Genomic DNA, 24,180 nt, shown 5'->3' with positions numbered 1-24,180 from the left:
AATGGAGAAATTGAAACCTTTATGGACAAGCAAGAGCTAAGAGAATTCAGCACCAACAAACCAGCTTTACAACAAATGCTAAAGGAACTTCTCTAGGCAGGAAACAAGAGAAGGAAAAGACCTACAATAACAAACCCAAAACAATTAAGAAAATGGTAATAGGAACATATATATTGATAATTATCTTAAATGTAAATGGATTAAATGCTCCAACCAAAAGACATAGACTGGCTAAATGGATACAAAAACAAGACCCATATATATGCTGTCTACAAGAGACCCACTTCAGACCTAGGCACACATGCAGACTGAAAGTGAGGGGATAGAAAAAGATATTCCATGCAAATGGAAATCAAAAGAAAGCTGGAGTAGCAATTCTCATATCAGACAAAATGGACTTTAAAATAAAGACTATTACAAGAGACAGAGAAGGACAGTACATAATGATCAAGGGATCAATCCAAGAAGAAGATATAACAATTATAAATATTTATGCACCCAACATAGGAGCACCTCAATACATAAGGCAAATGTTAACAGCCATAAAAGGGAAATCGACAGTAACACAATCACAGTAGGGGACTTTAACACCAATGGACAGATCATCCAAAATGAAAATAAGTAAGGAAACATAAGCTTTAAATGACACATTAAGCAAGATGGACTTAATTGATATTTATAGGACATTCCATCGAAAAACAACAGAATACACTTTCTTCTCAAGTGCTCATGGAACATTCTCCAGGATAGATCATACCTTGGGACACAAATCAATCCTTGGTAAATTTAAGAAAATTGAAGTCATATCAGGTATCTTTTCCGACCACAGCACCATGAGACTAGATATCAATTACAGGAAAAAAAACTGTAAAAAATACACACACACAGAGGCTAAACAATACGCTACTAAATAACTAAGACATCGCTAAAGAAATCAAAGAGGAAATCAAAAAATACCTAGAAACAAATGACAGTGATTTGACCCAAAACCTATGGGATGCAGCAAAAGCAGTTCTAGGAGGGAAGTTTATAGCAATACAATCTTACCTCAAGAAACAAGAAAAATCTAAAGTAAACAACCTAACCTTACACATAAAGCAATTAGAAAAAGAAGAAGAAGAACAACAACAAAAAAAACCCCAAAGTTAGCAGAAGGAAAGAAATCATAAAGATCAGATCAGAAATAAACGAAAATGAAATGAAGGAAACAATAGCAAACATCAATAAAACTAAAAGCTGGTTCTTTGAGAAGATAAACAAAATTGATAAACCATTAGCAAGACTCATCAAGAAAAAAAAAGGGAGAAGACTCAAATCAACAGAAGTAGAAATGAAAAAGGAGAAGTAACAACTGACACTGCAGAAATACAAAGAATCTTGAGAGATTACTACAAGCAACTATATGCCAATAAAATGGGCAACCTGGAAGAAATGGACAAATTCTTAGAAAAGCACAACCTTCAGAGACTGAACTGGAAGAAATAGAAAATATAAACAGACCGATCACAAGCACTGAAATTGAAACTGTGATTAAAAATCTTCCAACAGGGCTTCCCTGGTGGCGCAGTGGTTGAGAGTCCGCCTGCCGATGCAGGGGACACGGGTTCATGCCCCGGTCCGGGAAGATCCCACATGCTACGGAGCGGCTGGGCCCGTGAGCCATGGCCGCTGATCCTGCGCGTCCAGAGCCTGTGCTCCACAACGGGAGAAGCCACAACAGTGAGAGGCCCGCATACCGCAAAAAAAAAAAAAAAAAAAATCTTCCAACAAACAAAAGCCCAGGATCAGATGGCTTCACAGGCGAATTCTATCAAATATTTAGAGAAGAGAAAACACCTATCCTTCTCAAACTCTTCCAAAATATAGCAGAGGGAGGAACAGTCCCAAACTCATTCTATGAGGCCACCATCACCCTGATACTAAAACCAAACAAAGATGTCACAAAAAAAAGAAAACTACAGGACAATATCACTGATGAACATTGATGCAAAAATCCTCAACAACATACTAGCAAAAGGAACACAACAGCACATTAAAAGGCTCATACACCATGATCAAGTGGGGTTTATCCCAGGAACGCAAGGATTCTTCAATATACACAAGTCAGTCAATCAATGTGATACACCATATTAACAAACTGAAGGAGAAAAACCATATGATAATCTCAATAGATGCAGAAAAAGCTTTCGACACAATTCAACACCCATTTATGATAAAAATTCTCCAGAAAGTAGGCATAGAGGGAACTTACCTCAACATAATAAAGGCCATATATGACAGACCCACAGCCAACATCATTCTCAATGGTGAAAAGCTGAAACCATTTACACTAAGATCAAGAACAAGACAAGGTTGCCCACTCTCACCACTATTATTCAAAATAGTTTTGGAAGTTCTAGCCACAGCAGTCAGAGAAGAAAAAGAAATAAAAGGAATACAAATTGGAAAATAAGAAGTAAAACTGTCACTGTTTGCAAATGACATGATACTATACATAGAGAATCCTCAAGATGCCACCAGAAAACTACTAGAGCTAATCAATGAATTTGGTAGAGTAGCAGGATACAATATTAATGTACAGAAATCTCTTGCATTGCTATACACTAATGATGAAAAATCTGAAAGGGAAATTAAGGAAACACTCTCATTTACCATTGCAACAAAAAGAATAAAATACCTAGTAATAAACCTACCTAAGGAGACAAAACTATAAGACACTGATGAAAGAAACTAAGATGATACAAACAGATGGAGAGATATACCATGTTCTTGGATTGGAAGAATCAACATTGTGAAAACGATTATACTACCCAAAGCAATCTACAGATTCAATGCAATACCTATCAAACTACCAATGGCATTTTTCACAGAAATAGAACAAAAAATTGCACAATTTGTAAGGAAACACAAAAGACCCCAAATAGCCAAAGCAATCTTGAGAAAGAAAAACTGAGCTGGAGGAATCTGGCTCCTGGACTTCAGACTATACTACAAAGCTACAGTAATCAAGACAATATGGTACTAGCACAGAAACAGAAATATAAATCAATGGAACAGGTTAGAAAGCCCAGAGAAAAACTCATGCATATAGGATCACCTTATCTTTAATAAAGGAGGCAAGAATATACAATGGAGAAAAAACAGCCTCTTCAATAAGTGATGCTGGGAAAACTGGACAGCTACATGTAAAAGAATGAAATTAGAATACTTCCTAACACCATACACAAAAATAAGCTCAAAATGGATTAAAGACCTAAATGTAAGGCCAGACACAATAAAACTCTTAGAGGAAAAATAGGAAGAACACTCTTTGACATAAGTCACAGTAAGATCCTTTTTGACCCACTTCCTAGAGAAATGGAAATAAAAACAAAAATAGACAAATGGGACCTAATGAAACTTAAAAGTTTTAGTACAGCAAAGGACACCATAAACAAGACAAAAAGACAACCATCAGAATGGGAGAAAATATTTGCAAATGAATCAACAGACAAAGGATTAATCTCCAAAATATACAAGCAACTTATGCAGCTTAGTATCAGAAAGCAAAAACCCATTCCAAAAATGGGCAGAAGACCTAAATAGACATTTCTCCGAAGAAGATGTACAGATTGCTAAGAAACACATGAAAGGATGCTCAACATCACAAATCATTAGAGAAATGCAAATCAAAACTACAATGAGGTATCACCTCACACTGGGCAGAACGGCCATCATCAAAAAATCTGCAAACAATAAATGCTGGAGCGGGTGTGGAGAAAAGGGAAACCTCTTGCACTGTTGGTAGGAATATAAACTGATACAGCCACTATGTAGAACAGTATGGAGGTTCCTTAAAAAACTAAAAATAGAACTACCATAGGACTCAGCAATCCCACTACTGGGCATATACTCTGAGAAAACCATAATTCAAAAAGAGTCATGTACCACAATGTTCATTGCAGCACTATTTACAATAGCGAGGACATGGAAGCAACCTAAATGTCCATTGACAGGTGAATGGATAAAGAAGATGTGGCACATATATACAGTGGAATATTACTCAGCCATAAAAAGAAACGAAATTGAGTTATTTGTAGTGAGGTGGATGGACCTAGAGTCTGTCATACAGAGTGAAGTAAGTCAGAAAGAGAAAATCAAATACTGTATGCTAACACATATATATGGAATCTAAAAAAAAAAATTGGTTCTGAGGAACCCAGGGGCAGGACAGAAATAAAGACACAGACGTGGGGAAGGGACTTGAGGACACGGGGAGAGGGAAGGGTAAGCTGGGACGAAGTGAGAGAGTGGCATGGACATATATACACTACCAAATGTAAAATAGATAGCTAGTGGGAAGCAGCTGCATAGCACAGGGAGATCAGCTTGGTGCTTTGTGACCACCTAGAGGGGTGGGATAGGGAGGGTGAGAGGGATACACAAGAGGGAGGAGATATGGGGATATATGTATATGTATAGATGGTTCACTTTGTTGTACAACAGAAACTAACACACCACTGTAAAGCAATCAGACTCCAACAAAGACGTAAAAAAAAAAAAAAAAAAATTGCTGTGATGAGCTCTGTGCTAGTACCAAGAATGGGAGCTCCAAAGTGCCAGGAAGTCCAGACACTGCTGGGGGGGCAAAGGACGAACAGTTGCCCAGGACAAAGCTGAGGAGTCTCTTTGTCTTTGAGCTCTGATGCCTCCCCTTATACTCAGTGCCCCTCATGCTCAGGCGCTTCTCCTCCATGATTCCCCAAGGACCAAAGTGACCTCTCTCATAGTCCTTCCAGAATCCCTTCACTTGATTTACTTTATGGAGGTGGATGCCTCCCAGCCTGTGCCAGCCATTTTACATTTGACAGACGTATATTAGTGGTACAGGATCGAGCTATGAAATGGGGCAGGTCTTTTATGTGGCTGCAGTCAGATTTCAGTTGGGGCTGTAGTCGTCTGAAAGCATGATTGGGCTGGACCACGAAGATGGCTCCCTCACATGGCTGACTGTTGAGGCTGGCTGTCATCTGGGAGCTCATCTGGGGCTGTCAACCAACATGTGGCCTGTCCATGAGACTTGAGATTTTCACAGCATAGTGGCTTATTTCTGGGGGAGAGAGAGTGTTCCAAGGTCAAGCATTCCAGGCAGAAGCTACAAGGCTTGTAATGACTACCTTCGGAAGTTCCAGGATGTCACTTTCGCTTTATTCTATTGATCGTCACTATAGTCAGCCTACTTCAAAGGGAGGGGAATTAGACGCTATTTCTTGATGGTGTGTGACGAGACCACTTTGTAATACAGCATGCTGGATGGGTGATGTGGTTGTGACCATCTTTGGAAAATGGATAAAACTCTATAGAACCCTACCTAAAAATGGCAGCTCCCTGTCCTGATGCTTCCCATGTCCCTTTCCTGCTTTATTTTTAAAATGTCTAAGAATACATAGCAAATAGTAGGCACTCAATATGACAACTAATCCCAAAATATGTTGAATGAATCATCAATCAAATAATATCTCAGGTGCTGTAGTTGGCACAGGGACTGTGCACCTAGTACAGTGCTTTGCCCTTTTAGAGCCTCAATACATGTGTGATGGGTTACCAAACTTGAAAATGCATAGAAAATAAAAACATCTCACTGCCTAATAAAAACCAGTCACCGTCAAGAGCTTAGACTGTAGCAGCATTCAATTTTCCTACAGTCCAACATTTCATATATTATGCAGCCCTAAACCACTGTTTGTTTGAAGAACTTGGTCTTTCATACTTTAGCTGAGAGCCAGTGACTTCGATCTGTCATACAGCAGCAGAGCCACTGGGAAAAATGGCCTGCGCCCAGCCAAGGCCACAAAGCGGAGTGTTTGCGGACCAAGGTCTATGGCATCAAAGAAAGCTAGGTGGTCAGGTTGGGGTGCCCCCTCTTAGCTCAGTCCTCTTGGCCCTGAGGGATTTGGGATGGGTATTGGGAGGTAAAGCACCTCTTTGTGCCTCCCATTTCCTCACCCTTTTCTCAATGGACTTTGGTATGGCCTTTGGAAGCTAGGTCTTCCCATTGGATTCTGCTTTTGTATGTTTAAGTAGAAAAACTTTTCACATGTTGTGTTCAAAAACATATTATCTTTATTCTTAGTTTATGGTTTAATTTTTAATATTTAGATCAGTAATCAGTTTGGACTTATTTTGATATATACTGGACGAGAATTTAAAAAATCTTTCCGAAATGTTTACCCAAATGTCCTGACACCGTTTATTTAATAATCTATCCTTTCCCATTGATTCATGATGCCATTTTTATCTTATACTTTTTAGTGGTTTTGAAGCAAGAGAACAACAAATCTATGTTTTAGAAAGAATACTGATTGCAAGAGATAGGAGCAGAATACTTGCTGCTAGAGCCACGTCAGATGTTAATTTGAGAAACACAAGGTGTTGGTCGGTTTGGAGCATTTCCTCTGGGGACGGGCACTGGTTCTAGGGTGGAGAAGCAGGGGAGGTTCAAGCAGAAAAGCTGAGCTCAAAGTGTGGACTGTGGACTTACAGAGTCCAAGGCGCTTTCAGGGGCTCTGAGAGATCAAACATTTTCATAAAAGTACTAAGAGGTTATTTTACATTTTCACTGTGTTAACATTTGCACCGATAGTACAAAAGCAGCGGTGGGTTTTTACTTACCAGCAGTTTTCTGCTGATAACTTAGCATGAATCAAGGCAGTGGTACCAAACTGTGCTAATAATAGTCATTGTGTTCTTCGCTGTCATGTGCTCACAGTAAAAGAAAGAAAAAGAAAGAAAGGAAGGAAGAAAGAAAGCCAGTTTCAAGAAGAATGCTCTTGATGAGGCAGTAAAAAGCATTAATTTTATTAAATCTCCATCCTTGTGTATTCATCTTTTTAATATTCTGTGTGACAAAATGGGAACTGCACATAAAGCACTTCTGCGGGCTGAAGGACAACGTTTTCTCAGGGAAAAGCACCGTGTGTTTGTTTGAGTTTCAAGCCGAAATAGCTGCTTTTTCACGGAACACCACACTTACTTCAGGGAAGGACTGACAAACATGGTTACCCAGCCTTGAGTATTTGGCAGATGTTTTCTCTTAAATGAATGAAGCGAGCTTGTCACTTCAAGGAAATAATCTGACTGTATTTGTTGCCACTGACAAAATATGAGTGCTCAAGAAAAAAATCAGAATTTTAGAAAACCTGTATCCACTACTCATTTTCCTCCTTTTTCTTACATCATGGGTTTGACAGTTTCCCCAAACTTAATAACTTTTCTGGTGAGATTAATAGTGATATTAATGAATATGGATTTTTAAACATTGTATAATTAAGTGAGTTAACTTTTTGAAGATCTGTGTAATTCAGTAGACCAGTATTTTTCAGATAATTGGTGCATGATGTTACAAAGTCATGCATGGGTAAAAGAGCCATTTAAAGTGCAAGATAGGCTAATGGATTTTAGCATAACAGAGTATGAAAATTGATATTATTTCAGGTTCCACATTGCAGCTAACATTTTTGTTATCTGAATTGTGGGCAATTTATTTGTTTTTAACTGTAAAATATGCATAACAAAATATGCATAACATAAAATTTATTAACCATTATTAAATGTATAGTTGAGTGGCATTAAATACATTTACATTGTTATGCAATTATCACCACCCTCCATCTCCAGAACTTTTTCATCATCTCATACTGAAACTCCATTCCCATGAAACAATAACTCCCCATTCCCCTCTCCCACCAGGACCTGAAAAAGCTATTAAAATATTGTCCCCCTTTTCTGGGACTTCCCTGGTGGCGCAGCGGTTAAGAATCCGCCTGCCGATGCAGGGGACATGGGTTCGATCCCTGGTCCAGGAAGATCCCACATGCTGTGGAGCAACTAAGCCCGTGCGCCACAACTACAGAGCCTGTGCTGTAGAGCCCGCGAGCCACAACTACTGAGCCCGTGCGCCACAACTACTGAAGCCCGTGCGCCTAGAGCCCGTGCTCCGCAATGAGAAGCCATCACAATGAGAAGCCCACGCACTGCAATGAAGAGTAGCCCCCGCTTGCTGCAACTAGAGAAAGCCCTCGTGCAGCAATGAAGACCAGACACAGCCAGAAAAAAAGAAAAAAAATGTTTCCCTTTTCTAACTATATGTCTGTGTGAGGTTGGATTTTCTTCGTATACTTCAATTTAGACAACTTATCACAACAGATTGAATGCAGAAGCTGATATAAGGAGTGATCTGCATTAGTTTCCCATTACTGTGTAACAGATATCCACAACCATAGAAACTTAAAACAACACGCATTTATCAGTTTCCAGGAGTCAGGAGTCTGGGTTCAGGTGAGCTTCTCAGGGTCTTTGCTCAGGGTCTCACAAGGCTAAAATCAAGACATTACCCAGAGGTGCAATCTTACCTGAGGCTCAGGGATCCTCAGTCAAGTGCGTTGGTTACTGGCCGAATGCAGTTGGCAAAATTTGTAGCACCAAAGTCCCTGGCTCACTGTTGGCCAGGGACTGCTCTCAGCAACCAGAGGCTACCCACAAGTCCTTGGCACGTGACAGCATTGGTCCTTGCCTCTCACAACACTGCAGCTCACTTCTCCAAAGCCAGCAGGAAAATCTTACTCCAGGGATTTCCCTGGACGTCCAGTGGTTAAGACTCTGCACTCCCAACGCAGGGGGCCCGGGGTCTAACCCTGTTCAGGGAACTAGATCCCGCATTCTGCAACTGCAGATCCCGCATGCCACAACTAAGACCTGGCACAGCCAAATAAATAAATAAATATTAAAAAAAAAAAACCTTCAGTCTGCTATGATGGAGTCTTGTATAACAATGTAATCACGGGAGTGACTATATCCTCACCTTTGCCAGATTCTTTTGGCAAGAAGCAAGTAACAATAAATGGAGTATAACCTTTAAAACTTGTGAATCACTAGGTTGTACCCCTGAAACTTATGTCATATTGTACATCGACTATATACCTCAATAAAAAAGGAAGCAAGTAACAGTTTCTCCCTCATTCGCTTGACTCATTGGGGTCACCTTAGGGTGTGTCCATCATTCCAGACATTAAAGATACGTGCAAAAACGTAAAACAGTGTTATTCTTCTTCCTATTTAAAAAATGTGTAATTAAAAATATGTTATTCATGCTAATATGTAATGAGTTTCTAGTTGTTATTTTAAATCAATTAGTAAAGCATTATACTTCTCAATTTAGTGTCTAATAAAATAAATATTGATAGATATAATCCACGTAAACACAGCTGTTTGGGCTCTTTAATAGATTTTAAGAGTATAAAGTGTCCTGGGAGAACTGTTAATATAACTAATCCTAATGGCAAACAGATTATGAACACCAAATAGTTGGAGTTTTCCAAATGCTTTTGCTGACCCACAGAAATACATGTTACGTTGTGACCCAGTATACATGTACGTATGCATATACATATATACACAGATGCATAACCAAGGCAAAAGTTTCATGAAGTAATACTTATTCTTACGTGTAGTGCACATTTCTACTGATTGTTTGTCTTCTAAAAATTCCTGGTCACAGTCCAACACATTGATTTCATAAACCACTCAATAGGTCAGGACCTGAAGTCTGAAAATTCTGACTGATCATTAGAACCACTTGAAAAGCATTTAAAAATATAGATTTCCAGGGCTAATAACTATTTATATGAACAGGCAAGGTCAAGGAAAGAGTGAATCTATGTTTCTCCTCCCTTGAAACACTGCTGTGAGAACAAGTCTGGGTTGTTATTTTTCTGATGATTAACTGATTTTGACCACCAAAGGACTGAGTCATGAGAGTACATTCTATGTTATTCAGCATCAGACAATAAATTCTAAGCAGAAGTGTCTCCAGGCAAAGAGAAGAGGTTACTGAAGTGTCCAGGGCAGTGCTTCTGGCAGCTCTGAGCTTGCTGCATTGTTCCTGGTGGGTAGGATCCTGCTGGGAAAGAATCAGTTTTCCAGGAATCCAGAGAAGTAGATTAAAGTCACTGCCACAGAGGCGGGAGGCCTCTGCAGCCGATGAGAAAGGGGTTCACGTTCTGGTATGACCTTGGAAAAGTCATGAACGATCTAAAACTCTGCCTCCTAATCCATAAAGTGGGAAGAAAGGTGCCTGTCTGGCTGTGTCATTTGTGAGGGTCAGTGAGGTGCTGGTGCCTGGCACACGCTGTAAGTGTCCCAAGACGGCAGGCAGGTGGTTTCCTTGCTGCCCTTGGCGGTGGTTTGCCATTTGAAGTTGGCCAAGTCACTGAGGTCCCGGGGATACTGGAAACAGTGCTGCTGGCTTGTGTACCTCCCAGGGTTGGTGTCTGAAGGTCAAATGAGAAAGTGGACGGAAGGAAGAAAATGTGATGTGCTGTTAAGAGGAGGCTCCCAGAACAGAGCTGGAGAACAGAACCTATGCTGTGGCGACAGGCCCTGGGGACCCAGAGGTTAGGTGAGCAGGTGCAGAGCAAGAGCACACACGTGCCACATGTCCCAGCAAGGAGCCTCTGAACACGTGGGGTGGGATGCAGGGAATAACCCCCTTCTGGTTGCAGGCGCTTCGTGTGCCTTAATCTCAACTCATCCCACCATAACAACGTCATGGAAATATTACTACTCAAATGAGAAAACTGAGACTCAACCAGGGTGTATAACCGGCCAAGGTCACGCAGCTTGTAGATGGCACGGTAGATGCCCCACTTGTGCAGCTGGGAGAGGATGGGATGCTGCAGCAGCTGCCCAAACTTGCCAATGGGGGTGCCCTGGCTGCTTGGGGCTGGGAGGACCAGTGCACTGCTCACCCGTGGGGACCCGGCAGCCAGCTGGATGGGCCCTCTAGCTGAGCCTCCCATGACCACCAGGGGGCATTCATGGGACCTTCTGCAGATGAGGAGCTCGGTTCCCAGGACTGGCTTGTGTCTGAAGACTGCCCAGTGGATCAGAGTGTGACACCAGTGACAGCAGCTCCACCCTCCCATTCACCTTTGCCAGCTGCCTCATGGTCATGACACTAGTCACAAGAAGAGAAGAAAGGGTCAGTAGCTCCCCTCCCCAGCCACTCCCTCCCGCCTACTAGATTCCAACTCTCTCTCTCTCTCTCTCTCTCTCTCTCTCTCATACAGCCACATGAATAGTTTCTACAACAGACACCAGATAATTGTCATCCTACACAATTGTATTCTTTCAGGTTTATAAGAAACAGTGCTGATTCCATCATCATCTCCATCTTTCCAGCTGCTATAAAATGGTATTTGCAGCACTCTTTACAAGATACATCTCATCTCATCTCCAAGCATCTCCTGATGCTGCTAAGCAAAGATGATAAACATCTATGGATAAGCAACCTTGCAACCATCTGTCTCTAACATAAGATAACATAGGTCATGGTAATTTCTCCAGAGTGCATCCATCTTCTATTGAGATGAAACCATTTAGGCATGTGGTAAATTCAGATAGATTCAAGATGTGACAACAGAGAATTTCCTGAGTCCCCCAGAAAGAGTAACCTAAAACAGTGGTTCTCAGCCTCAGCTGCACAATGGACTCACCCGGAGAGCTTTAGAAAAACTGATGCCTGGGTCCCATCCCGAGTTTCTGATTTACTTGCTCTCGAGTGCAGCTGGGTGCCAGAGTATTTAAAAGCTTCCTGGGTGATCTGATGTGCAGCCAAGCTTGAGAACCACAGATCTAAAAGATTAGGGAAATTGGGCTCAAGAACAATGATTAAAGGACCGGATCTGGTTATTCCAGAGGCAGGAAGGTGACAACTGCTCTTCGGTGTCTCCCATCGACTTTCTGGTATTTGTGCTAATTGAAGGGAAGACTGTCATGAACACCTGTCAGATCTTACATTTGAAAGTTCTTTTATAGTTTGCAAAGCATTTGATCTTATTTTAACCTCTCCACAATCCTGGGAGGTAGGCAGGGTAACCATGCTTACAGGAGAAACAGGAGCCTCAGAGAGCTGAGTGATTTGCAAAGACATAAGTGGGAGAACCATTTTGGGAGAACCATTATCCAGAATTTCTGGCAGCCCAAAAGTCCAAACAGTTTTATTTGCACTATTAAACTCCTTTGTCCTCCCTGAGGCAGAACAAAATCTGTTCATGGGTAAAAGATAGGAAACCTTTTAAGAGAAGATGAAGTGACAGAGAAAAAAAACAACCAAAATGAAAAGTTCCTCAGAAAGCAGATAACAGGGAGCTGTCTTCATATGAGTGACAAAGAGCAGTGCTTATTGCTTTATTTTTTCCTGTGTACATAGGGCAGAAGATTACTATATCAACAGAAGGTTAGATAAGCGAAGGAACTTTCTAGCTTTCTCATCCATGAGCCCTTCAGCTGGAACCTTATATGTGGCCCTTGAAACAAGAATAAAGTGGGAGGGGGGACTCTGAATTGCCTCAGTATGGGATTGAAGGTAATATTAAGTTCTTTGAAAGAACTAAAATGATTTTACAAGAGTCAGTAACAAGGAAAACCGTTTTAATATTAAGCTATTCAAATTTGCAAAGAAAGGTCTCTGAGATATTAGGTTGCTGTCATTCACAGCTAGAGTAAACTTTGGAAGCTTTTTTTTTTTTTTTTTTTTGCAGTACGCGGGCCTCTCACTGTTGTGGTTTCTCCCGTTGCGGAGCACAGGCTCTGGACGCGCAGGCTCAGCGGCCATGGCTCACAGGCCAGCCGCCCCGCGGCATGTGGGATCTTCCCGGACCGGGGCACGAACCCGTGTCCCCTGCATTGGCAGGCGGACTCTCAACCACTGCACCACCAGGGAAGCCCTGGAAGCTGTTTTTTTGCAAGAACATCTTATGTGTTTTCCCATCCACTTTCTTTTAGCAACAGCAGCCCCCCTTTTCACTTCATGTGATCCTAGTGGAGCTGCATTCTTGTGCTCCAGGCCCTCAGGTGGGCTCATGAATCACCAGCAATGGTAACTGGTCCAGGGGTGGCATGCATCCCAAGCAGGTGCTATCACAGTGTGTGTTGGTCACAGATCAGTAACCCTAGCGTCCGCAAAGAAAACCCCCAAATCTCAGTGGTTTAACAAATAAATGTGTATTTGTAATTCACATAAGTCCAATGTGGCCTTCCATGTGGTCATTCAGGGACCCAGGCTCCTTTCGTCCTGTGGCTCTCCTCTCTTTGGGAGCCTCAGAACCCTCTCTGTTCAGCTAGAAAATGGGAAAAGAGGACAGAGAATCACTTTGCGGAGGTTTTTATGGACCAAATGAGAAGTGGAGCCTTCCACATCTGCTCACATTCCATTGGCCAGACTCACTCACATGGCGGGGGAGGCTGAATGCCATCTAGTTGTGATCCCAAGAGAAGGAAGAAGCAGGCTTGGTGACCAGTTAGCCAGGCTCTGCCACAGGGCCTTTCTCTGGGATTGGTATGTGGAGGTTGAGGTGCTAAACTGGGGTCATGTCAGCCTGGAGCACCAGCAGCCATCTTTCCTGGATGCAGAGGGGAAGTGTGACCTCCTAGAAGAAAAGTAAACCACCACACAGAGGGAGGCAGAGCCAGGAGAGGGAGAGCAAGAAAGGAAGCAGAAAGGGGTCAGGCAGGAGGAGGGGAGGGGAGGAGAGAGAATACATTCTGCTGCATGAACTCCTCTGGTCACTAACAACCCTGGAATTCTCAATTATGGATGCCATCAGGATCAGCTACACAATTTGCAGCTACATAAGTGCAAAATTAACCTAGTAGGAGCCCCTATTAAAAAATTATGAATTTCAAGACAGTGACAGCAACACATTAAACCAAATAAGGGGCCTTCTGCGTGCAGGGACCTGTATGACTGCACAGGTCACACACCCACAGTGCTGGCCCTGGGGGTTACAGATGCCCTTTGGTGCTTCTGCCAGTTTGATCTGGGTTTCTCTCACCATCAACTAAAACTCCTGATCGCTAGACTCTGTTGCCAAGAGGCTGTAAGCTCTCCAGTTTTGTAAATGATAAGAACTCTGCAGTGTGTTCATGAGCCCTAGGGTGGAGCTCTGTATACAGTGGATGTCGCTAGATGCTGATTGCCTGGAGGCAGTCAGTAGGCAGGGCCCGGCTGAGCTCTGGAGCTTTCTCTGGGTTCTAGGATTCTGTGAATCTACCTAGAGATGTATATGTCTTTTGGCAAGAGATATGTTTCCCAAGTTTGTGTATACTTTAGTTCTTTGTAAATTAGATCCTATTTTCAGTACTTACTCTTTAAGGAACTCCATGGGGAATCGTTTTGTCAGGCCAAGAACCATTCCTTTCAAAAGCACAGATTCTCCTAAATCGAGTTTGCCTAAAGTGGGGCACACGCATGCTGTCACCTAACCCCCTCCTCTCAGTTCCACAACCAATGCCTGCTCCAGAGCCGTCTCCAAAGGCTCCAGCCCTGCCCCAATATCTCTGCATACGACCCAGCCCTCACCTCCAGACAAAATCAAGGTTTCACCAAAGAGGTTGAATCACACATGTACGCCTCTCTCCCACCCCTAATGGAGGTGACTGGATTACATGGCACTCTGTGGCTTCCCTTAGGGAAATGTTCCTGGTCATTTCTGTGTCATCTTCTGGCTCCCAGAAAGAATTAATGTAAGCATTTATCTGGTCAACCTGACTAGAGCTGATCTAGGCCTGAGCACAGGGAAAGGACAGTATTTCTAGAGTCCTTCCCTGATCCTCTCTCTCCACAGAGAATCTCTTTCTAGGAAGGTCCAAATGTTTAGTAGAAGTGTCTCTCTCAAGACCCACATTGAGCAAGGAAGGGCATTGGCAAAATAAGGGATTACAGTCGTCCCTCAGTTTCCCCAGGGGTTGGTTCCAGGACCCCCAGGGATACCCAAATCTGTGGATGCTGAAGTCTCTTATACAAAATGGCATAGTATTCGCATAAAATGTAACACACTTTAAATCATCTCTGGATTACTTATAATACCTAATACATTGTAAGTGCTATGTAACTGCTATGTAAATAGTTGTAAATGAAGGGTAAATGCTGCATAAATAGTTACCAGTGCGTGGCAAATTCAAGTTTCGCTTTTTGGAAATTTCTGGAATTTTTTTCCCCCAGATCCATGGTTGGTTGAACCAGGGGATGTGAAGCCCATGGATCCAGAGGGCCGTCTTTATAGCACTCTGGATTCATTTCAAGACCACACACACCTAGGTCATTTTGATCAAAAGTGCCCTTGGGAAATCTCACCTCCTCTAGGAAGCCTTCCAGAGTAATTCAGAGAAGAGTCAAAAGCTGTTTTGTCTTGTCTGTCTGGAACACCTACAGGTAACCACACCCCTGCCCCATCTCCTTTATGGTGACTACACACAGAGGCTCTCAGTAAATATTTGATGAATGAATGAATGGATTCTTAAGAAGTGTATTGACCACTTACTATGTGCCTGGCATATCTTGGGAGATACAAACTCAAGTCAGACATGGACCCTGGCCTCACAGAACAAACAATCTAATGAATGATGTCGATACATCATAAACCCCTCAATTCTCACTCACAGCTTCACTCAGCCCCTGTCCTGTGTGAGCTCCAAGTTGGTGTTCACATGCACCCATGCATTAAGGCACATTTTAAAGTACGTACTCTGTGCCCAGAAGGTGGTAGAGACCCAGAGATGAAAGACCTGGTTCCTGCACTTAAGGATTTCACAAACTACTGGAGGCAGTGGCCTGGCAGGGAAGGGGAGGAATGAACCACATACACTTCCATCACTGTGTGGTAAGTACAGTGATGAGGATTTTGGGGGCTGTTCTGAGTGCACGTAGGATCTATAATGCTGAGAAGCAGTGAGGCATGTGGAAGGAAGCCTGGTTTCCAGTCCACGTGGGCCACTTGCTTGTAACCTAAGATAAAACATAATGCACCTCACCACAGGGTCACGAACAAATGAGATAAGGTGGGTAAACTGTAAAGGACCATTCAAATGTTAATTATTAAAGGAATTTTCTTGCTGACAAAGCCATTTCTGTCCATAGCAATATTGTTGGACTGGCTCACTTGAATAAAAGATGTATTTCTCCCATCCCTGAAGCTGCACTTTGGAGCAGCTTAATTTCCTACTGGCTTGATTTTTTTTCTACTAAAGGAGAGGCTAACCTCAATCCACTCTGCCCTGTGTTCCAGAGCCTGGATACTTAGTGAGAGCCTCGAAGAGGCCCACAGCCCCAAGCAAGGGCCAGAAGTAGTTCTAAGCAGTTAGCTTCAGGACTTGGCTACACGGAGAGGAATGACTTGTTCCTGGAATGGAATTCTCCCCACACACCAAATGCTAGCTGGGAGGGGAGACCGGGCTAGAGAACTTCCAAGCTTGACTGCAGGGCTTTGGAAATGTTTCATTTGTTCCAGCAAGGGATTTGTAACTGGAACGCAACACAATCAAGTGTGCTAGAAAACACTCCAACTTCTCTTAGCTTTTGAATGCCTTTCTCTGTAATACAAACACTCTTGGACATCTTTAGAAACTTTAAAAAATCATTTTGCTGTTTTTGCCTTGATTATGATAAAGTCATGATTTGTAGTCAGTGTTTTTATTTTTAGATTAGCATCTTATGAAATACAATAATGCTAATTTAATACAATAGGTAGTAATATTCATAAGGAAACAGATGCCAATCTCTCTATTTAACAAATGAAGCAACATGTTAAACTGATTTAAAATAACTGTCTAAAAATGATTTGTTGTTGAATAAATTTTCAAATAACCTATTGTGTTTCGTTGGGGAACCACATGAATATTAAGACAGACTGAAATTTCACTACGTGTTGAATGATGGCATCAAAAACAGATAAAGTTTTTTCACTACCTACTATATAGAATTCTTGAGATTTCCCTCGAGTTATTTTGATAAATTTTAGTGTTTTGTTTCTAAATGGCAAGAAAAGAGGAGAAGGTTTTCAGTTGCTGTTTGCATGCGTGTCTCAAAAAATAAGACACATAGGGCTTCCCTGGTGGTGCAGTGGTTAAGAATCTGCCTGCCAATGCAGGGGACATGGGTTCGAGCCCTGGGCCAGGAAGATCCCACATGTCACGGAGCAACTAAGCCCATGCGCCACAACTACTGAGCCTGCGCTCTAGAACCCGCGAGCCACAACTACTGAGCCCGTGTGCTACAACTACTGAAGCCCACATGCCTAGAGCCCGTGCTCTGCAACAAGAGAAGCCACCGCGATGAGAAGACCACGCACCGCAACAAAGAGTAGCCTCGACTCGCCGCAACTAGAGAAAGCCTGCACACAGCAACGAAGACCCAACACAGCCAAAAATAAATAAATAAATTAAAAAAAAATAAGACACATAGATGTGAAGAGTATTTTCACCAAATGAAAAGTCAAATTAGATATACTGTCTATATTGATTTTTTTTTTTTTGCGGTACACGGGACTCTCACTGTTGTGGCCTCTCCCATTGCAGAGCACAGGCTCCGGACACGCAGGTTCAGCGGCCATGGCTCACGGGCCTAGCCGCTCCGCGGCACGTGGGATCTTCCCGGACCGGGGCACGAACCCGTGTCCCCTGCATCGGCAGGCAGACTCTCAACCACTGCGCCACCAGGGAAGCCCTATATTGATTTTTGATGTTACTTTTCAGGGTATTAGAGAATTTTGCTTGCTCTGGAAGAAGTTTAATCAAATGAAAAAACCAAGGGTCTGAGTAAAGAGCATCCTTAGGCTAATTTGCAGAATTGTTATCATTTATGTGCAGCCATTAACTTATTGCATACTAACACTCATGTTTCATAAGCCCTCTTTTAAAACAACATTTCATTGTGGAATTAAACACTATATGACCAAGAATAAAACAAACTACAACTTTCTTGTCAATATGTGGGGCTTGATTAGCTCCTCATTCAAAGAAATAAACTGCAAAGATCATTGGTTGGGAATAGGGAAATTTGAATATGGTTTGGGTATTAGATGATACTAAGGAATTACTGTTAATTTTGGGGGGAGTGATAGTATTGTATTGTAGTTACACAGGAAATTTTTCTTATTCTTTTGCAGTGTATCCTGAAGTATTCAGGGGTAAAGTATTATGATGTCTAGGATTTATTTTAAAATACTTCACCAAAAAATAGAAAAGCAAATACGGCAACATGTTAATAACGTTTAAACCTTGGTGATGGGCATATGGAAACTCCCTACACTTTCCCCTCTACTTTTCTGTGTCTGAAAATGTTCATAAGGTGAAACAAGTGAATAAAAAAGAAACCACAAAGCAAAAGAAAATGTAATCATGGAGTGGTCCCACACCCACTGGCTCCCTCTAGTGGCCAGTGGTGTTGAGCTGAGAGCAAACAGACTACCCAGTTTGGCGCGCTCAACACATCCCCTCCAACTGCCACCAGCCACTCTCACACTGACAAGGAGGCTCTCAAACTGTTTTGTTCTTTCATTTGTTGTTATTGGGCTTGTAAGACTAGAAATTGAGGCCTCATTACTCCCTTTAATGACCTGAATCCAGAGGAGTAACCTCATGGGTTTGAGTGCCACCAGCTGGGATTCCCTGCAGTAGGATGACTGGAGTCTGAAGCTGGTGGGGGTCTGTCTGAGTTGACTGAGGTGGGCAGGAAAGGCTTTCATGGGAGGCCAAAATTTGTTTATACCAGTTGTTCTTGTTGTTACAGTTAAAGTACACACCAGCCAATAAAACTTAAGTGCAGAGCTCCTGTCAGACAACCCACACATGTCACCAAAAAAGTGAACACAGCTTGCGCCTACATTAAAAGTTTGGCAGTTGAATGAACTTATTTGTGTCTTAGAATATATGAGATGTTTAAGGTGTGTATGTTTATTTAAGTGATTCTCGACTTTCACCAATCATGTTAATGAGCCAATCAACTCCTTCATCATGATGGCGTTGGATGAGAGGTTGTCCACCATCCTATGATTCTCTGTCCAGATATGAGTGAAAATATCCAAAACAAGATCATTAAAAAAAATTTTTTTCCTACTAAGCTTTGTCAGGGAATATATAGATTTTCCCCCTGTTGATTTGTCTCCTCCTGGCATTTTATTTAGACTAACATTAAGACTCACTTGCATTTTCTGAGCATGCACTGAGAGTTGGGGGCAGACATGCCTGCACCCATCCCCCCACACCCAGCTTCAGCCCAGAGTGTGTGGGGATGCCGCCTGGTCTTCTAGATTTGCCATTGTTGATCCACACATTGGATAATCCACATGCCCATCATCAAGATCTAACTTGTTAGGGGTTCCCTGGTGGCTCAGTGGTTAAGAATCCATCTGCCAATGCAGGGGACACGGGTTCGAGCCCTGGTCCAGGAAGATCCCACATGCCATCGAGCAACTAAGCCCGTGTGCCACAACTACTGAGTCTGCACTCTAGAGCCCACAAGCCACAACTACTGAGCCCATGTGCCACAACTACTGAAACCCACGCACCTAGAGCCCATGATCTGCAACAGGAGAAGCCACCACAAAGAGAAGCCACCGCAGTGAGAAGCCTGCTCACCGCAACGAAGTGTAGCCCCCACTCGCTGCGAAAAAAGATCTAACCAGTTAGAAATGGAAGGACAGTGAAGCCTGTAAGGAGGTTCCAGACATTTCACTTCTGTGCCTTGAGGTCATTAGAGCTTTGGGCATCACTTTCTCTGAAGAAAGTCAAAGAGCAGGCACAACCAGATAGAGAAGGGACCCTGGAGTCAAAGACCTGGCTCTCTGGAGGAGTGAGTCAGAAGGCCTTGAAGCTTAGCTTCTGGAAGCAGCTGCTGGGGACTGGCCACCTCCCATGTGATGACACTGTGGAGTGGGGTAATGGCAACCCCCTCTGTCCCCAGCTACTGCAGACCTCCACACCAGTGCCAAGGAGAGAGACGGGTCAGACCACAGGCAGGTGGAGATTAGCCACTGGACCTGTCCCATCACAGCCCAGGACTCAAGGACTCAGGAGCAGAGACTTACATGTATGGGAACAGTCTCACCACCCGTGGGATCTGGCTGCAGTTAATGGTGGCAGAAGCCTGACCCTCTCTGAGCCTCAGTTTCCTCATTCACGAGTTGAGGAGAGTGGACCTGTGATCCCTTTCAGCTCTGCCCATCCACCAGGCTGTGACCCACCTGCGGCGGTGAGACAGACCAGTCACCAGCAGAGAATGGACACCAGCCAACAGGTCCCCTCATCGTTACCCAGGGAGAGGGGGTGAATGGGACATCCCTAAGTTGGGGTAAGAGCTCATGACTTGGCAAAAGGCAGGGCAACTCTTCCCATTCCAGACAGAAGCTGAAGATGGGGAGCAGGTGGTGGTCTGTCTGCCCAGACCCTGAATCTCTGCGGGGCGGGGAAGGGTCCGCTCCAGCCGACTGGTGCAGGGGAGCAGGAGATTGTTGCTGCAGCTCCAAGCCCTGACTCTAGGCCTCGTGGTCCGTGGGAGAGGGCGGGCGGGGAGGGGTTGCTCCATTTTGAGGAAGTGTCCGGGGACGGGCCGGTCTCTTTGGCCCCGCGTCAGGGGCAGGGCGATGGGGAGGTTGCAGGACCCGGGATGACCCCGGCTTATCATGCCCCGCCCGCCCCCCCCCCCCCAGAGGTGGCTCTGCTCCCGGGCAGGAGAGGCGGGGTCAGTCCTCTTTTTGTGCCCGGAACTCAGGCATGCTCCAGGTCCGGTGCAGCGGCGGCGCGTCTCGCTCCACGTCCTGGGAGATGGTGCGGATGTCGCTGGCGAAGGGGGTGATGCGCGCGCGGCTCCTGAAGGTGGCCAGGCTGCTGCGGGGCCGCAGGCTCCACTGACGGGTCAGCTTGTGCGCCTCCTCCTCCTGCTTCATCCTCTCCAGGACTTCCTGCAGCACCGAGCGGAAGAGCCGGGACACCTCCTGCACCTCAGGCTCCTGCTCTGCCATCAGCTGCCGAAACCTGGGTGCGGAGGCGGGGAGAAGAAGAGGGGAAGCGGCGGGGCTATCGCCCGGGCGTGGTACGTGGCTGGTGTCTCACCCCACGGGCGTCCCTGGACACCCCCGTGGACAATTCCTGTTCCCTCCGCTTCCCCACTTCCTGTGAAGTGGATCAGAACCCACCCCACCTCCGTCGTGCTCCAGCCCATCCTGAGTTCCAGCTCTTCCACTTCTGGCCTCCATGAGACTCCTTGAGACTCAGCTTCCTCATTTGTAAACTGGGGTCATCATAGCCACCTTTCTGTGAGGTTTAATGCGCTAACATCTGTAAAGATCCTGGCACTCACCTCGGGTTATCGATGCAGTAGTAGCGACTGACGCCCACTGCTCTCTGGGACTTTTCTGGCTAACACTCTCCCACCCTTCTGCCCTCACTGGCCAGCATGATCTCTCTGAAATGTATGTCCGATTATGTGATATTCCTTCTATAGCTTCCCGCCACCTCCTGGGTGAGGGTGAGCTGTTTGGCCAAGCACACCGGGCTCCCTGCTACTTCCCTTGTCTGTGTTGCAGCCAGGAGTGTGGCCCCAGGTTCTCCTGGATGCCAAGCTGTTTCCTTTGCCAAAAATGTCTCTGGCTTGGAGCTCCAGAATGAAGGATAGCTAGCAAGTCCGTGTGATACCTAATTTCCTCCACCATATTAAGAGTCAGGACTTCTCAGACCTTTCAGCAGTGAGACAGGAAATGTGATGGGACAATCATATGAACTTCCCCAGCCTCCCCCTCATGTATGAGGTTTGGTTGCTTTGCCAGCCTAGATTCTCGCAGCACCACTCCCATGACCATCCCCACCTCTGTCCCCAGGGTGCTTCTGGAACTGTATACATTTGGGGGGCTTCCATGGTGCAGAATAAGAAAAATGGGGGAGGGTAAGATTCCCAGCCTGGAGGAAGAAGCGGGGGGTGGTATAAGACTACAAAACCCAAAGGAGTATGAATAGGACTGAAGAAGGAGGAGATTTTAGGGAAATTTTGAAGAAGAAGGTGTACAATAGATGCATCTGTTGGTTAGAGATGAGTGAGGGAAGATTTGGGGATACTAAGGGGGACTTTAAGATGTTTTACTGTGGATCTGTGTTCCTTTACTAGTGTTCGAGAAATGCAGGTAAAGAACTTTAGTTTTGAAATTACTTTTGGCTCTTGGACTCTGCTTCCTTGATTTCAACACACATCCAACTGAGACTGGACCGTGTAGGTCACAGCTTTACTAAGGTTACACTGATATGCAGCAACATGATTGTACTCAAGCTCTAAATGTCCAGTGCCCTAGGGCTCTGAAACCTTCACACACAAGCGCGCGCACACAGGCACACACACACACACATCCCTTAGACGAGCTAGTGTGAAATAAGATAATTGAGAAACCAATTTTGGAGAGCTTATATGGGGAAACCTCTCTCAGAAGGTAACATGGAAGATGAACTGTTGAAAGAGGGGGAGCCAGCCACATTACAACCAGGATGATAACAGTCCAGGGAGGGAGAACAGAAAGCTAGAAGGCCTGGGGTTCTCTCCTATCAAAACTCATGTGTTGTTTTTGTTTGGGAAACATATTGGTTTGGTTATTTTTTGCACTGCTGGAAGCGGGAGGGGAGGCGGGCTGGGCGCAGGCTGGGATATGGGTGTTTTGGCAGGAGATGGGACACCCTCTAGCAAGGCTTCGGACCTGGGGCCTGAGATTAGCTGTGAACGCTTGGGGGCCCGATGCACGTAGGTCAGGGATCTGGGGGTTCTGCAGCTAGTGGTGACCCCAAACAGAACACAGACTGTACATTTACCAGTAGGTTTGTTTTTTAGACCACGGTTTCTACTGCAAATAAACCTGAGTTCTTTTCTGCAAAAAAAACCCAAAAACCTCACGTGCCTCCGGGAGCTGCCTCCCACCTCCCTCTGAGCCCCGAGTCCTGGCCTGGCCTTCCATGGCCTCTTTCAGATTCTTCCCCCTGTCTTGCTCCTTTTAACAGATACCTGTCCCATCCAGGCCCCAGGCTCCAGTCCTGGTAGCCTCAGGCCCCTGTCACTGCTGCCACCCTCCCTGGAGCCTGCAGCCCAACCGCTGGTCCCTGTCCCAGTGCCAGGAGTTACCTGAGGATGACGGGCCCACAGTAGGATGGGTGGATCTTGGCGCAGACGTCCTCTAGTTGCAGCCTCTCCCCGGGGCTGAGGTCGTAGGTGGGCCGGGGCGCGCTGGCCAGCCAGCTGTAGTCCACTCCGGTGCAGATCTTCCTGACAGCATTGCTGCGCTCCCACTGCTGCCTCTCAGCCTCTCGCATCTGCCCCTCCAGCTCCACCATGAGTGTCTCCAGCACCATCTGAGCCGGACTCCGAGACGACAGCCGTGGCGGAGACTCGTTCCACCGGAGCCATGGGATGAGGGACATGGCCCCCCCAGGCCCTGCCGAGACAGGGCAGGAGTGTGTCTTCCTTGGGCCCCTCTGTCACTTAGGGTGGCGAGAACAAGGGGGAGGAAGCTGAGACCCGAGTGAGAAGACTGCTGCCCCCTCACAGCTGGGTGGCCTCAAGTAAGTCATTTAACCTCTCTGAGCAGTCATTTCTAATTCTGTAAGACAAGGTAATCTTGCTGTGAGAAGCAGTTGTGAATAAACTTGGGAAGTTCCAACACCACATAAAAGTAAGATAATTTCATGGTTATAAAAATCCATAAAGCATCCAGATGATTGAGACTCCTGAATCCTTGCTAACTCCAAACAAAGACGGAAACAAACTGTTAAAAACAAGACAACAGGTCCAAAATGGAGTCACTTATGCTAAGCCCCACATCACCAAACCAAGACTTAATTACAGTTGCAGCTCTTCCAGAAATGGAATCTTAAACCAGTCAAGTAATCTGCCTGATAGACCTCTGCCATCCCCTAAAGGAAAGCAAAAACCGACCTGCAATTTTTTTTTTTTTTTTGCGGTACGCGGGTTTCTCACTGTTGTGGCCTCGCCCGCTGCGGAGCACAGGCTCCGGACGCGCAGGCTCAGTGGCCATGGCTCACGGGCCCAGCCGCTCTGCGGCATGTGGGATCTTCGTGGATCGGGGCACGAACCCGTGTCCCCTGTATCAGCAGGCGGACTCTCAACCACTGCGCCACCAGGGAAGCCCCAACCTGCTTTTTTTGCCTAGTGTAATGTCCTTGTTCTCACTCCCTTCTGCCTATACAACTCTCATTTTGTACAGCTCCTCAGAGCTCCTTGATATATGCTAGATTGGATGCTGCCCAATTCAAATCGATTTTTTGCTCAAATAAACTCTTAAAAAAATTTTAATATGCCTCAGTTTACCTTTTAAC

The 24,180-nt window shown here is 44.8% G+C and overlaps 1 protein-coding gene and 1 long non-coding RNA gene across 2 annotated transcripts in view; one reads left to right on the top strand and one right to left on the bottom strand.

The window, feature by feature from the left end:
• Window positions 1–24,180, top strand: part of LOC137219858 (uncharacterized) — a 55,360-nt gene that overhangs the window by 18,601 nt on the left and 12,579 nt on the right. The window contains exon 3 of the long non-coding RNA XR_010941283.1: window positions 23,170–23,406. This is a non-coding gene — a long non-coding RNA (uncharacterized lncRNA). The remainder of the gene's footprint in view (window positions 1–23,169; window positions 23,407–24,180) is intronic.
• Window positions 20,523–23,265, bottom strand: RD3 (RD3 regulator of GUCY2D). The gene is made up of 2 exons (XM_067729044.1): window positions 22,970–23,265; window positions 20,523–20,847 (listed from the first exon to the last, which is right to left on the bottom strand). The coding sequence occupies exons 1-2, from the start codon at window positions 23,263–23,265 to the stop codon at window positions 20,556–20,558; spliced, it is 588 nt and encodes a 195-aa protein (XP_067585145.1). The 3' UTR covers window positions 20,523–20,555.

The sequence above is a fragment of the Pseudorca crassidens genome, chromosome 2 (assembly GCF_039906515.1).
Source record: "Pseudorca crassidens isolate mPseCra1 chromosome 2, mPseCra1.hap1, whole genome shotgun sequence".
Taxonomy (NCBI): domain Eukaryota; kingdom Metazoa; phylum Chordata; class Mammalia; order Artiodactyla; family Delphinidae; genus Pseudorca; species Pseudorca crassidens.
The sequence above is the reverse complement of the archived record's forward strand: the minus strand, read 5'-3'. Positions and strand labels throughout refer to the sequence as shown.